The following is a 15,767-nucleotide window of genomic DNA, read 5'->3' as shown; positions in this document are numbered from 1 at the left end:
TAAGAAAATATAATGAATGAAAGAAAATATTATATAAGTTTAAGGACGACTTACATTGAACGAATATATAGTTGAGATTCCTAAAACATCTCGGTTTGCATTCAGAGGCTAAAACGACATGCATTTGCAATCAAAGGGAGAATTATAGTTTATATAATTTATATAGTTAAGTTCTGCCCTACTAGCATGCTCCAACTTTGAACTTTAGGGTCATGTATGTGGGATTAAATAATCCCACTTGAGGCGATATCATCATTAGGTGTTTTAGTAGATACAAAGCATAGGAGAATACACATTAATTAGTTAGTTTAGAACGAAGTGTTTGTACACCATTGGCTTTAGAGACGATCTAGTCTGTACTAGGAAAATATGCCTGACAAACACTTTGTCTCATGTCATTTGACTCAATTAATCCATCTGACTCCCAGGTGGTATGAAAGTAATCAAATACGGTATATCAAGAAAGGAGTTGCCCACAAATAGAATGAATGCGAACAATTGATTATGCGCCAAACACAAGTTAAGAGATGATTAAAACACAAATTACAAAGGCAACCGTCACATCATTTATGTCAGTTCAATCTCCAGAACCAAGAACAACACAAACAGAAGTGTAGGAAAGGGAAACATAGAAGTGAGAGCAGCCAAGCTATTGAAATTAAAGGATATCAAATTGAACAACAGCGGTAGCAGTGTAGTAGCACCAAGCAAGCAAATCCAGCGCATGCGTCAAACACCACATGCACGCGCCGGCACTCCACACAGAGACACGGACGGAGGCAGTAGGTAGTGAGAAAAAAGCACACACGGTACCAGCCTCTCTCTCGCACACACACACTACTCACACATATGCAGCAAGTCATCAGCTCACTGATCTACCATCACCCTGTCGATGGATATTGTATCCTCCTATCACCTTAGTTTGATTAGCTTACTTGCGGCAGCAAGTGACAACAAGTTCTGCAGCAACTAACGACAGGCAAGAACAAGGGGAGCTGCGTAGCTTGTTGCCACGAGCCAGCACAGCAGCAGCAAGGGCGATGGCGCTCGGCCGGCCTGCAGCTCAGAGCCAGAGCGCGCCGGCCTCCTTGAGGAGCGGGACGAGGGAGCCGTTGATGTGCGCGGCCATGACGCGGTCCATGGCGCCGACGAGCTTGCCGCCGATGAAGACGACGGGGACGACGGGCGCGCCGGCGGGGCCGTAGCCGAGGAGGCGGGCGAGGGCGCGCTCCAGCTCTCGGCCGCGCGGGTCGAGGTCCAGCTCGTGCACCGTCGGGTGCACGCCCATGCCGCAGAAGAGCCGCTTCACGGCGTGGCACATGCAGCAGCTGCTCACGCTGAACACCACCACCGCGCTCTCCGACGCCAGCCGCTCCACGCGGGCCACGGCGCTCTCCGCCATCGGCGCCGCCGGCATGTACCACGCCTGCTCCGCCGCCGCGTACTGCATTGTCGCTTCGCTCGCTGGTGGTACCGAGGAGGCCGCTGGCTATTGAAAGGGGTTTGTTTGGTGCTGCTGAAGGCTAGCAACAGAGGCGGGCAGGGACTTTGCTGGCTGGCCAGCTGCTAGCTGTAAGCAAAGGCTGGCAATGAGGTGAGTTGAGAGACTTGAGAGCTTGAGTCCTGATGAGCGATGAGCAGGAAGTGAAGGGTGTATAAATAGAGGAGGCAGGGGTGGTTTGGTAATTTGAGGGAGGCAGGGAAAGAAGGATAGGCACTTCCAAGCCAATGAGGTCTTTTTCGGGTTCTAAGCCAATGCAAATTTTTCCTCTCTTCCTTGTTTGCCACCAGCACTATTTTATTGTCCAATGTGTGGTGATAACGGAGGAGAATTCTTAGCAGGAGCAGTTAGTTATACAACTAGTAACCACTAACCAGTCACCGAGTAATAACCTTTGGTTTGGCCCTAATTATTTTATCTTCGAAGGTTGCACATGCATTAGCGAACATGCTACACATTTTAGCGAACACGTTTTAACTCAAGTGTGTTTAACTGGAACCTGCTTTTTCTTATTTTTTAAGCCTGCGCTCTTGTGCTCGTGAGTCCTGAGCACTCATTGTTTGATAAATTGCTGCAATGAAAACATTGTAGACATGGTGAAAATGCACGTGAAGTGTACAACAATGTAATAATGTTTACAAGTTTGACTTCCCATAGTAGATGAAAAGAAAAAACTCCGTCCATTGTCGTGGTAGGTTACTAAGGTTAATTTGTGGCCTTCTTGGTTGAGTTAATAATGTGCATCGAGAAAACGTACTATTACTAGCTAGCAGTATCTGATCTGCAAAGATTGATGTAACGGTACTGTTTCACCAGTCTCACATGTCGTTGTGCATGGAGACAAGCAACTGGATGAATCGAACGTTAGGCTTTTCATGCCACTGCCGGAACACCGCAAGTGTATTACATCACCAAGGTGTCTCTTTGTCCCCCCCTCGCCTTTGTGCACACCACTTTTCTGTGGCACAGCCTGTCTTTATCACTGCAAAGTGAAGGCATTCCTGAAAAATTGTTGGAAGATTTGATGGGGAGAGGGAGAGGAAAGCCATCCAAAGACCGGCTTTTGCTTCCACTGCTGCGAGTCTTGAGCCTACGTTTAGGGACAGAGGGACACTTGCTTAGGGATAGAGGGGCGAGTCATGCATGCCATGGTCAACAGATTTTCAAAATGACATAAACAACAAAATAATGATTTCCCAGCAACGGTGCAAACTCCACCCCCCAGTCTCACGTGCTGCGTTTGGGTACCTGAATTGTTAATTTTCAAAGTGACATAGACGGAAAAAGTGATATCCCAACAATGGTGCAAAGTGCACTTAAGGTCAATTGCGTCTGAGTATAAAAGTTCTTTTCGAAACATTTGAGTATAAAAGTTGTGTGTGATAATGGCGTTTTTTTTTTCCCGAAACATACAAACATGTACACTCTTTGAATATGTGTCGAGCTCGGCAGTTGAGATCGAGAAGGTAACACATGTGTCATAAGTGTCTCATTATAATGATAAGTACGTTGTTTATCACTGAAAAAACAATCAACCGTGAATACAAATACCCACACTAGGTAGCTAGGAGACCAATCTGGATGGATAAATCCACCACGAGGCATCCATGATATACAGGTACTCCCTCCCTTCCAAATTATCGGTTGTTTTGGTATTTCTAACTGTATAATTTTTCTATAAATCTAGATATACACTATGCCTAAATATATAGTAAAAATTATACACCAAAATACCAAAATAATTTATAAATTGAAACGGATGGAGTACTATTAGGTCTATAAACGGTGGAAACCTTTTTTTTCCCGATGAACTGATGGAAACCTTACTGTACAGTGTACATATACTACACAAAACGAGCCCAAGGATGCACCATTGACAGCGAGTACGTGGGGTAATAGCGGCTGTCCTCGTCCTTCCTGTCGGACCGTGGGCCCAACCACGAGTTGGAATTGCGCTGGTCCCACAGGCCGGAACACGTATGGCCAAACCGCACTTTTTGGTCGACCGGATCCGAACCCAACCCGGCCGAATTAAGGACGTGTGCTGTGCCTGTGCAGCTGTGCTCATCTCTTTCTACATGCCGCTACTGCTTAGTCCTAGTAGCCAAGCTATAGTAGGCTGGTACTAGCTAGCGTCCTCACAGTATCGATCCGGTCCGGTCCGGCCTGGCCCCTCTCGACCGCTTTCTTCCTCCCAACATGGAGGCATGATGCGTGTCCTGTTCTTTCCTCGTCACACCGGGGCTTGCACAGTGGATAATGTCTGCCTCTTTGTTGATTGGGTCCAAGGCTACATAAGAGACACATTCATTGGCTCTTGCTGGTGATGCAATGTTTGGGCTGGACCATACCACACTGGATATGATGCTCGATGGAGCAGAGCGAGGTTGTGGCAAGATTCAGCCGTGCAACTCCATCCCGGCCGGCCCCGTATGGATCGGACACAAGCTCTCTTTTTTTGCCCACGAACAAAAGCATGACATCATCTGTCCAAATTTTATGTGTGTGTGTGTATAGCTGTGTGCCGGCCTGAGTTTGATCGATCAAGGCAACAGCTGAGGTTTTTTTTAAAAAAAAGAAAATTGTTTCTAGCCTACGCGATGGAGAAAAAAATAGAACGACGAGTACACAAAGGGATGACAAATATCAAAAGCACAACTGAGGTTTTTTGTCGTGGGAAGTCGAACGAAGCTAATACGTTGCTTTTACGTGGCAACAGTGATTTCTCACTTCTGTTAGGCTGCGGTGTTTGTAGGATCGGCGGCGGGTGAGCCAATTTATGAGTTATTGCCCCCTCTTATTCTGCCGCTATCAAATTTTCCACCGATTTTCTTTTAATCAATCTTATTGCAGTTGTAAGGTTTTCATGACCCGGTTTCTCTTATGATTTGGGTGAACTATATGTCCTTTTATAGTAAATTGCTAGAATTTTCTACTCTTTAAAGTTCTTAAAAATGCTAAAGCTAAGTTGAATCTTATCAAAACTTGTAATAGGAAAAAAATTTATTCCGTGGGACCGGAGAGGAAATGAGCCATCAAATAGTCTCACTTATATATGTATGCCATGACATATGAAATTACAAATTGCTAACTTAACATTGAAAATACTATATATGGCAATAGTTTTTCTTAGATCATTGAAAAGTTATAGCATTTCACATCTGCTCACTATTGACATCCCATAAAACGGCCCATCTATATATGCTATTAACAGTGGCGGGCCTCTATGCTCCGTCACTTTTGACAAAAGTGCGAGGGATTTTGGCACGGCTTTTGTGCATGTAAAGTACCCATTCTGTTTTAAATTGTAGATCATTTGGCAAATTATATAATCTATGTTCATAATTTTGTTATACACTGGATAAACGCTATATCTAAAAATTATGTATCTACATCTGCTAAAATAACCTACAATTTTAAAAGGAGGGAGTACATGAAAAGACTTGGTCTGCAACTACAAATTGATTGGATTGGCTTGCCACGAATAAAGGTATAATCTGCATGAAAGGCAACCTCCAAGCTTGCAAAAAGAAAGGCGTACGTTGTCAGCACGACGGTGATGTACTTGACGTCAAGCTAAATTAATTAAGATTTGGAAGGCGCTTTGCAGGCCGAACTTTTCTTCGTGCATGCTGCTACTCTGTCCTTCGTCGTCGTAGCCGCAGAGACATGCATGCAGCGAAGGCCTCGGATCTCGATGCGCACGCACTTTCCGTGCGAGCCGTCGGATCGAAAAGGCGGCTCGCGCACGAGAAAAAAGCAGGCGTGAGCGGGTAACATGGGCGCTGTACGAGCACCGTGCCTAGTTATTAATTGCATAACCCAACGGAGATCGACCATCGGATGGATGGATCCGACGACGTACGACGTGCATGGAGATGCATGTGATCGATCGATCTGATTCGCGTGGGCTTTTTTCCCCATGGCCGGCGATACGTATCTTCCATGGATTTTCCTCTTCTCACTTGTTTTATTATCCGACCTTGTACTTGCTTGATTCCTTTGCATGCTCGCTTTGTGTTCGCTAGGGCGCTTTCTGTTGCTGGCGTGCCTGCATCGACAGAAATGGGTAGAGGTAAAGCTGCCTGCTGTGGTCATACACCTCGTTACTCTCCACTCTCCAGGTGAATCATATCCAAATCCGGGTTAAGATCACAGCTGCTACGACTGCTTGACACTTTTGACTGGCTGCTCTTGCATTCAGTCCTTTCTTTCCGCATGGTTTTTATTTGTTTTGTATTTTCCCGGTTTTTCTAAACAGAGAACTCTCCTGGTTTTATAGAAAGCAAATACGTTTGTCTTACAAGTGCTGCTGGGGTTACCATCTCTCCATACGCGACCAAACTGAAAGAACAAACCACGATCCACACCCCCTGAACACGAACAGACTAAAAGAAAGATAAAAGGTCGAAGGACAAAAGAAGAACACCAACAACACCCCTAAACGTCTAGATGGAAACAGGTTCGATAAAGACATCGCCGTCATCGCGATGCCGAGCTGAGTCAACAGAGCGTTTCCACCAAGCTTGTATGCAGTCCTTGGATATCTGCATCTTCTTCCTATCCTCCTCACGAAGCAAGATCCCCCGTTTCTGCAGAAATACATCAATTTTACATAGAACGCCAAAAGGAGAGACTGGGAATTTCCGTTCAATCGCCATTTTGTTTCTGCTAGTCCACAAACTCCACGAAACAATAGCAAAGCAGAAAATTTTGGTTTCATAGTCCAAACACCCTAGAGGTAGCCAACCCCTCAGAAAGTCAGCCATACTATTTGGCGTTCTAGCCCATCCTTGTGCTTTCTTTATGCAACTCTAAACACATTTAGCTATCACGCACCCAAAGAGCTGAGAATATGATCTACATCCTCTACAATCCCACTGATCACACATCTCTCACTCCCTTTCCATTTCTTCTTTTTTTAAAGCTTCCCCAGTCTACAGCTTATTTTGGAAGGCAAGCCATAGAAGAACTTTAAGTTTTAAGGGAGTTTTGCTCTTCCACATTTTCTTCAGCCTTCTGTTAGTGGCCCCATTAAAAGACAACACCCTATGCATGGATTTTGTGGAGTAGAGCCCGGTTTTCTCTAGCTTCCATTTCACCACATCCTTCTGACCATTAAGTTGGCAATCAGCCAACCACACTAACATGGAGTTCCACTCTCTCACCTCCTCTTCACCAAAAGATCTCCTAAACTCTGGGATCCACTCCCTCTCCTCCCAGCAGTCAGCAACCAGGACCTGTTTGTCTCTGCAGCAAGAGTACAATCTAGGGAACTTATCCCTTAGTGCAGTGTCCTGGATCCAAATACCTTCCCAGAATTTGGTCTTCTTGCCATTGTTCACCTAAAATGTTTCCCCCCAACTGAATTTTTCATTTACTTTGTGCAGCCCTTTTCAAAATTGGGGACCATTCCTCCCGTTACAATTACTGAAACTTGTTCTCCTGAGGTATTTTGCTTTGAGATCCATTTCAGAAGCAATGCCTCATTGAGTCTCCTAGTGTTTATAATGCCTAGACCCCCAAAGTCCTTAGAAAGACAAACCTTTTCCCATTTAACCATATGATATTTGAATTTTTCCACATCTCCCCTCCAAAAGAATTTTTCCCTCAAGCTATCCATTTGTTGGTGGTTCCCCTCATAGAACATGAACATTCCCATCAAGTAGATGGGTATGCTACTCAAGGATGTATTTTCCAGGGGGTTGGGTGACCTGGTTCAGATTTAATTTTGGTATCCATATTAATCCTCATGAGATACGCTAGAAAACGAGAGAAATTCTAAATTATAACTCCCCCACCCGTAGACCTGATCGGCATTTACTCATTTCCAATATGGATATATAAGTGGTTTTTAAAGGTTGTCTTAAGTCAACTATTTTGAACCAAATAATAGTTAAGATATGTTTTTTCATATTTAAGATGTGTTTTTTCATATTCATATGAAAATACTAGTCAAATTAAGTTGTGCTTTGCAGACCATAATAGTGTTCAAAATGTCACAAGCTTGTGACCCAAAGGGGGTATGGCTAAGTCTAGGTGGGCACATCAAGTAGTATAGGACTATAGGAGAATGCAAACTGAGGACCCATATGCTAACTAATTTCTGGATAGTAGGCTCTCCGATCCCAAATATATGTCCATTAGAAAGTCATACGTGTTATGCAAATATTTTTATTATGAATCTAACAATATTTCAACATCACTTGCAATCTATACAAATTTGGAGCTATTAATCTCAAAGGATTTGATGCATGACAAACATAAATGGATTTACTTTTAAGATTTGGTACTCTCTTCATTCCATATACGTCGTTTTAGTTTTATCCTAAATCAAACTTCTTCAACTTTGATTCAATTTATAGCAAAAATATATTTACATCTTCAATACGAAATAAGTACACTAGTATATATATCAATACATATTTCGTAGTGGATTCAATGAAAATAATTTGATGTTGTAGATGTTAGTGTATTTTTCTATGAACCAATTAAAGTTTTTAAGAAATTTGACTTATGGCAAAACTAAAATAACATATATTTTAAGAGTGTAGTAATCAATAATACTTGTGAGTAGAATAACCGAAAGGATACCCGGCCAGTGGGGTGTTTCACTTCACAAATACCAAGAGTGTCATGTTTATCTTAAGAAATTTAAGTGATGAATGATAACATCCTCAGCGCATGTTTCATTATGTGTCATGGACTTGGTAACCGAGTGCGCTGGGTTTCATGGGATAAAACTCTTCCTTTCTCTTTCCTTATAATAAGTTGATATGAGCAATATTGTTGATGTATTATAGAATTTACTGCTTGTGAAACTCCGTGATTAGCCTTAATCGTCAAGCTAAGGTACCGGAACAGCTCAAGTAGGTTTGCAGGAATTGTGTAAGCTACAAAATTTAAAAGGCTGTTCACATGGGGCGAGCAGCTTTTGACAGAGGAACCAAGGATCAGGACAGACCATATCAGAAAAAAGATGACCAACATGTAGTATTCATATCCTCAATTGACTAACTAACTAACCGCCTGTTTGCCGACTAAACAAAGCTGGGGTAAAACTGCAAGCTGCTACTACACGCCTCATCATCATGCAAAAGAAACTGTAGTTACTGTATAATGTATAGAAAAATGACATGATACGCTGCGTTGCAAATTTTGAGAGTGAGGCAGGTGCATCGTTAGTTTATTTGCAAATTCAGCGTAGGGGAAGCACCTACAGAATGCTAGCTCTAAGGATGAAAATGTAAATGCGGATATCCAAAATATCCGATATCCGTATCCGCTTAAACATAAATATGGATATCTGTATCCATATTCGAATTTAATGTGGCAGTAAAGTGGATATATCCGAATCATTTTTATTATTTTTATATATCCGATTCCACATCCGTATTCGACAATATCCGATACTATCTGTATCCGTTTTCAGTAAAACTATTTAAAAAGTCATATTTATTCTCATAACCAATGTTATTAAATTTTATAATAAAATTATAAAAATTAAGTTTACTTGTAATATTCTTGATTTATCTATTTATGGGTGAAATTACTTTTATAATTTTTATTATATATTAATAGTAAATGTTTTTATATTTATTGAAAATATATTTTTATTTCTAATTTTATTTTTTATGTATTTATTTATTACAATATTTGTTGATAAATAAACTACTTTTAACTAGCTATCTTTATTATATTGCCATACTTTAGTTTGTACATATATAACGGTTTTATATTATAAATCTATCAATAAAGAAAATAGCTAAATGTTATCCTATGTATCGAGTAAATATCCAAATTCGAATCCCAATCCGAGGCATCCGTTTTAAATATTTAAATTTATATTCATATTCAAATTAAAATATAGTAAAAAATAATATTTAAATCCGATTCTATACTTATTCGCTTTCATCCCCATCCAACTCCCACGGTATAACTGGGATGCACGGCACGAGAGTGTCAGGACGTGCTTGTCTGTTGGTCTCCTGCCGGTGCCGTTGCTAGTATCGTGTGCGTGCACTCTCTCCTTCCTGCTTCTGCAAAGCCAGGAAAGACGGAAAAAGTTAGGGTCGGTCATGCACGCTGCTCTCATTTACGTCCTGCGGAGAGAAAAGACGGGGAGGACCCGGGGGGGAGAGAGAACAATGAGATCGACCAGATGGTGACATACGCTGTGAGAGTGTTGGTGGTGCCTGCCGCCGGTGATGGGTGGCGGGCATGACACTTCCCGAGGCTGACGCTATGCCGCTTGCCCGCTGACCTCCTTTTGCCTCCTTCCATCGCCCGTAGCCGTCTCTTCATGAACCATATTATTTTCTATAAATGAAGCACGTACTATTGGATATTATGATTTCAAGGTCTGAACAAATTGATAGTATTTTAAAATTTTAGAAAATTTGATTATGAGAACTGAAAATTACAAAAAGGAAAAGGCACGAGGAAAAAATTTGACCTGCTCTAGGAATCTAGGTGTAGAATCAGCCGTACTGGTTCTTTGAACTTACCTAGGCATTACCGCTACTTAGAGGGAGAGTGAGATTAATAATACAGCCGACTGCATGCAGCCTATCTTTTAGACCATTTGTACAGTAGTATATAGTAGATAGCTCTTCACCATTAATATATAGTCTAGTTGTCTCTCTTACAAAGTTTTTGGTTAATGTATCGAAACCGGCTGTAAGCTTACAACCCGCTTCTCTTCTCTCCTTCCCTTTCTTCTCCACCTCAGTATTCAGCCTGCTCACAACCTGTTATAATACTTGCCCTATAAATCCTTATCAGCAGGCTGCAAGGGGTTCCACATCACTAAAATCCTAGTCGGAGGAGTGAGAAGAGAGGAGAGAGATTAGAGCAGCGGATGAGGGCAGTCCCAATCAAGAAACTATATAAAGGTGTCTATGACATGCCATATCATATAGACACCACCAGAAACTATAGCTCCCAATGCATAATTTGTAATTGTGGTTACAAAATAAATTCCTCCAATGATCTTTCTTCTCGTTCTGCCTATCAAGCACCTTCCTTCCTATTTTTTAATTCTATCTTGATATTTGTCGTATCCATCCCAATAAATTTTATATAGTTTTTTAGACTTTGGTGTTTGTGGTATCCGAGAGCTGGCCACCACCGGCTCCTTCCCTCTGCCGGAGGGTGCCGGGGCTCCGTGGCTGGACTGGTTGAGGCTTGGATCGTCGCGCCGGGGGCTGTCGGGCAAGGCGCCAGGGATCCGGATGCCGCGATTGGGGTCAACCCTCACCTGCCGGACCGCCAGGCCGCAGTCATCGAGGGTAGGCAGTGACGCCAGGATTGCCGTCCGCATCCCCTGGTCTTCACACAGAGCACTGATCCCTCTTGGGAGCACCAGCAGCTCCGGGGCGTACGCCTCACCGGTCATCCCCCGGATCAGGACCTCCAACTCCGCGTCGGACAGATCCGTGCCAGCCCCGCGCTCGATCCTGCTGCAGTCGTTCACCCCGGTGAACATGCAGGCCATCCTGGATCGCTGTTGCAAGGGAGCGATGCGGCACCTCAGGAAGTCGCCCAGCACCATCATTGATGTGAGGCCGCCCCTCGCCAGAACCTTGACCCGGTCCAGTACTGGGTCGAGCTCTGCCGGTAGGGATGGCCTGGCTTTCCAGCTGTTGCGGTCGAGGAGGGGCCCTCCGGTCGGCAGCTCGAGGCGGTCGTTGGCGTCGGTCATGGCGATGACCCAGCCCGTGCGCCAGTCCTCCCACTTGGCGCTAGAGAAGACGCTGATGCAGGTGCTGGACATCCCATGCCGGAGCCTGAAGTAGTAGGCGCCGATGGCGCACCTGCTCCTCCCAGATCCGACCAGGGCATAGAAATGCTTGAAGATGATGACGCAGGGGTGGACTCCCACGAATATCTCCATGAAGTGGACAAACACCGACACGAGGAGGATGGAGTGGGGGGTGAGGTGCTGCAGCTAAAGCCCGAATTCCTCCAGAAGCAAAAGGAAGAAGGAGGAGATCAGAGGGGCTAGTCCGCAGGTGATGTACGAGTTGAAGAGGACGAATTCCCCAGCGACCAGGTCGTTGAGGGAACTCGAACCCGCCCGGATCTTCCTGGCAAGTTCCGGCGCGGTCCAACCAAGGAGGCGGCGCACCAAGTCGAGCTGCTCTTGTCACTGGAAGCGGCGAGGATGGCTGAGAGGAGACATGGTGGAGATTGCCGCAAATGCGAGGGAAAGGATTGCAAGGAAGCAGGAAGAGAAGAAAGCTCAGGGCGAAAAGAGCAAATCGCAATGGTGCGAGAGAAGACGAAAGGGCGCGGCAGCGTCTGGAGAAGGCAAGTGCGAAAAGGTAGCCAATCCCTGCGGCGCATGCCATTAATAAGGCTGTTCCCCCTCTGAACTCCACGGCGGCCGGGTGGAACCCGATGAGTCGATCGCACCAAGCGCCCGCCTCTTACCCCCTATGACCGGTGTGCCCGGGCCCGCCAATCATAGGCATGGTCGCTGGAGGTAGGAAGAAAAGGTAGAATCTGAACCGCCAGTACAGTGGGACGTGCGCGGATAAGACGGAAGCTGAACCGTCGGGCGCGCCAAACGTGGACAGTGGGCGTCGCCTCGGAGATCTCGCCGGAGGGGAAAGTCCTTCTTGCCCCTTCGCAATGGGAGCAACCACTCCACCCATGAAAGGATCTCAAGATGTCTAAAGCGGGGTGAATAGGCTAATCTGAAACTTAAAACACTTTAAACACTGTCAGTAACACAGATGTCCGGATACTCCAGTTTATGTGTCCGGAGTTTCCGGAAATATTGTTCAGAGAGTCCGGGTATGAAATAATGTACACACTAACAAGATATTGATGCTGTAATTTAGATCGAGTAAATTCAGACATGCTAGTATACCTTAAGAGTGTTTCTAACCAGTTGTCTTGCTCTAGAGACTAGTATAATTGTAGATCAGCCTTAAATCCTAGAAAGTTAGTCTCACAAGCAAATATCTAATAAAACTAGTAAGGAGCACAAAAGAGAGACAGAATTTGTTTCCCGAAGTTCACTCCTCTGATATTACATTTCTTTCACGGTTTCATCTTTCATCATGGAGAAAAGACTTAATTCATCTTCTAATATTTTGATTCTTGACTCACGAACTTTTCTTGATCCTTAATGATTCACTTGGAGTGTATCCCAAGCATCCTTGGTGGTGAGAGCATATTCAATCTTATCAAACTCTTCGGCACTTACGGAGGAGTGGAGGATGTTCAAGGCTTGGTAGTTGCGTTGCAAAATATAAGCTTGAAGTGGTGTAGGAGTTTCATCATCATTCAGAATGTCACACCCAACTTCCACAATCTTCCAAAAATCCTTATGAATACACTCAAGTAACCAAATATTTTTGTCTTCCATTGATTATAGCCAGTGCCATCAAAGTGCGGTGGCTTTCCGATGTGAACTGAGGCATTGTGTTCACTTGAAATTTGAAAGGTGTAGTCATGACCCACTCGGTGATAGTTGGCTCTTTTCTTCACTTTTGATGAGCTTGAGGATCTTTTCTTGTAATCGATGTCTGAGTCATCATTTGACTCGATTACAATCTTGGTGTTGAATTTCTCTTTCTTTCTTTGCAGTTTTTTCTTCTTCTTCTTTCATACCTTCCACTCTTGGAATGACATCTCATCATCGGTTGTTTCCAACTCATCTTCTTCTTCTTCATGTTGACTATTCTTCTTCTTGTCCTCAGGTTTTCCCGATGACTTCTTCTTGTCAACTTCATCGGTTGGATTGATAGGAGCCTTTGATGAAGTATCACTTGACATCTTGATTCTCCAAGCGGTTAGGCTTCAAAGATGAAGAACCTTTCCGTGATACCGATTGAAAGGATCTCAAGATGCCTAGAGGGGGGTGAATAGGCTAATCTGAAATTTAAAATACTTTAAACACTGTCAGTAACACAGATGTCCGGATACTCCGGATATATGTCCGGATACTCCGGGTTTTATGTCCGGAGTTTCCGGAAATATTATCCAGAGAGTCCGGCTATGAAACAATGTACACACTAACAAGATATTGATGCTGCAATTTAGATTGAGTAAATTCAGGCACGCTAGTAGAACCTTAAGAGCGTTTCTAACCAGTTGTCTTGCTCTAGAGACTAGTATAATTGTAGATCGGCTTCAAACCCTAGAAAGTTAGTCTCACAAGAAAATATGTAATAAAATTAGTAAGGAGCACAAAAGAGAGACAAAATTTGTTTCCCAAAATTAACTCACAAAGGAGCTATGTCTCCTTTGAGGAAGGATTTAAGAGACGATGCTCAATAACTCATATGCTCCTCTTCCAAGGGTTAGACCAACGCTCAAACCCAAGGTTACTTACTATGTGTTCCTCCAAGAGGAATGAAGATTACAAACTTCTTGTGGTTCTCACAACTTGCTTGAATACTCACAAGCGACGCCTAGCCATCTAGAAGCTTGAAGCTCCAAGAGTAATAAACTTGAATCCACCGGCTAGACAAGGGTGTTGTGCTCAAGAGTTGGAATGGAAGCTTACTAACACAAATCTTTACTCTTGCAACAATCTCACTCGAATCCCCAAAGAAAATCACTTAAGAATGAAAGAGGGGAAGTGAAAGAGCTCTCCTTTTGCTTGCAGGTGTGTTCTGGTTCAAATGAGCAAGAGAGAGATGAATGAAGGGGTATGGGGGGTATTTATACCCCCTCTCACAGAAAACTAGCCGTTGGGTAAAGGGTACCTGGATACTTCGGGTATATGTTCGGATACTCTGGACACAGGGGTCCGGAGACTCCGATCTCAGAGAAACTTCGGATGGGTAACAGTTACCCGGAAACTCCGGGTGTTTGTCCGGATACTCCGGAGCACTATATCCGGACATTCCGGACTATGAACCGGACAATCCGGATATAACATGGAATTTCACAAGAAGGCTGTTTTTAGTGGTAGGTTTGATTCTCATGGCTTTTATAGATTCTCTTGAGCACAACTACCACATCAACACCTGTAGATCAAAGTCCCTCTTGATAGTACGGCGTTCCTATACTCAATTTCAAAATAAAATCTAATTCTTCAAGTAAATTTGAAACACTGCTTTTCATTTCACTTTTGAGGGATAATATTTTTGTAATACGCTTTGCTTCATCACTCTTAGCCCCTGCACACATGCTTGATAACATGATTAGATATATATGTGCTTTGTCATCTACCACCAAAACCCACTAAGGGGCCTAGATATCTTTCAACCCAGCACAACACAAGATTATGGCCCCACCTGTGGTTCGTACCTCACCCGAGGTGGGCCCGGGGGCCTCTGTCGGTACATACAGATAGGAGTACCTCCTACTAGTGTAACCAGCCCGAGGGGTGCGAGGTTATCCGTAACCTCACACTAAGCTTCTGGGCGACAGGGCGTAAGGCCCGGGCCTGACAACTGGGGGCACGGTCTCCGGACCTCCCCCCACGTACGAGCAAGTCCTGTGCCTCCACGCGCCCGCAAGGACAAAGTGCTTAGGAACAGCTACCACGGGCCCGGACCACCGCGGGATGGTCTTAGACCCACACGTGTCGAAGCCGGACCCCTAGGGGGCCTGAGCACCTAGGCCAGCCAGGGGGGCCCGGACCTCCCATCCCACCAGGGAGGAGGTCCGGTGCCGACACGTGCCCCTAAGTAAGCGGCCGCTAAACCAGCACCGCCATGTGTCCGGTGGATTCCAGCCTTCTGCGAGAAGCCAGCCCAACTACCGCATTAAATGCGGGTGGTTGGGGTGCGCGCACCCAAGGCAGGGCATGGGCTGCCCTCTAACACGTTGGGCAGATATAGGTGACATCACGATAAGCCCGCCAGTTACTGAGGCGGCGCGTCACGTCACAGCGCCGTGTGCGTGGGCGAGGGATGTATGGTCACATCACAGCGCCGCGCGCGTGGGCGAAGAGTTATTATGACCTGCTGCAGGAAGGCCACAACGTGCGCTGCTACAGTGTGCAAAGGCTACAGCACGGCAGGTCAGTATAGCCCCTTCGCCTATCAGCGGAGCTGACTCTACATCGACAGCACGACTCCCTCTACGTATGCCAGCGGCAGCAGATCCTATGCTAGCAAGACGGCACAAGACCATATCCAGACGAAGGATATGCACGGAGGCTGATGAGAAAGATCTCCGAATCTAAGGCATTTAAGACTCCAATATGTACGTTATTTAATATATCACTGGGTCCACCTGTTGGAACCCCGCTCAGTGTACGCGCTCCCCTTGAGCCTATAAAAGGGAGAGCGCGCACGTT

The 15,767-nt window shown here is 44.8% G+C and overlaps 1 protein-coding gene across 1 annotated transcript; it reads right to left on the bottom strand.

Annotated features, from left to right (window-relative positions):
* Window positions 1–629: 629 nt before the first annotated feature.
* On the bottom strand, window positions 630–1,578 carry LOC112874791 (glutaredoxin-C3). The gene has a single exon (XM_025938322.1). The coding sequence runs from the start codon at window positions 1,448–1,450 to the stop codon at window positions 1,064–1,066; it is 387 nt and encodes a 128-aa protein (XP_025794107.1). The 5' UTR covers window positions 1,451–1,578; the 3' UTR covers window positions 630–1,063.
* Between the last annotated feature and the right edge of the window lie 14,189 nt (window positions 1,579–15,767).

The sequence above is a fragment of the Panicum hallii genome, chromosome 1, assembly GCF_002211085.1.
Source record: "Panicum hallii strain FIL2 chromosome 1, PHallii_v3.1, whole genome shotgun sequence".
Taxonomy (NCBI): Eukaryota; Viridiplantae; Streptophyta; class Magnoliopsida; order Poales; family Poaceae; genus Panicum; species Panicum hallii.
The sequence above is the reverse complement of the archived record's forward strand: the minus strand, read 5'-3'. Positions and strand labels throughout refer to the sequence as shown.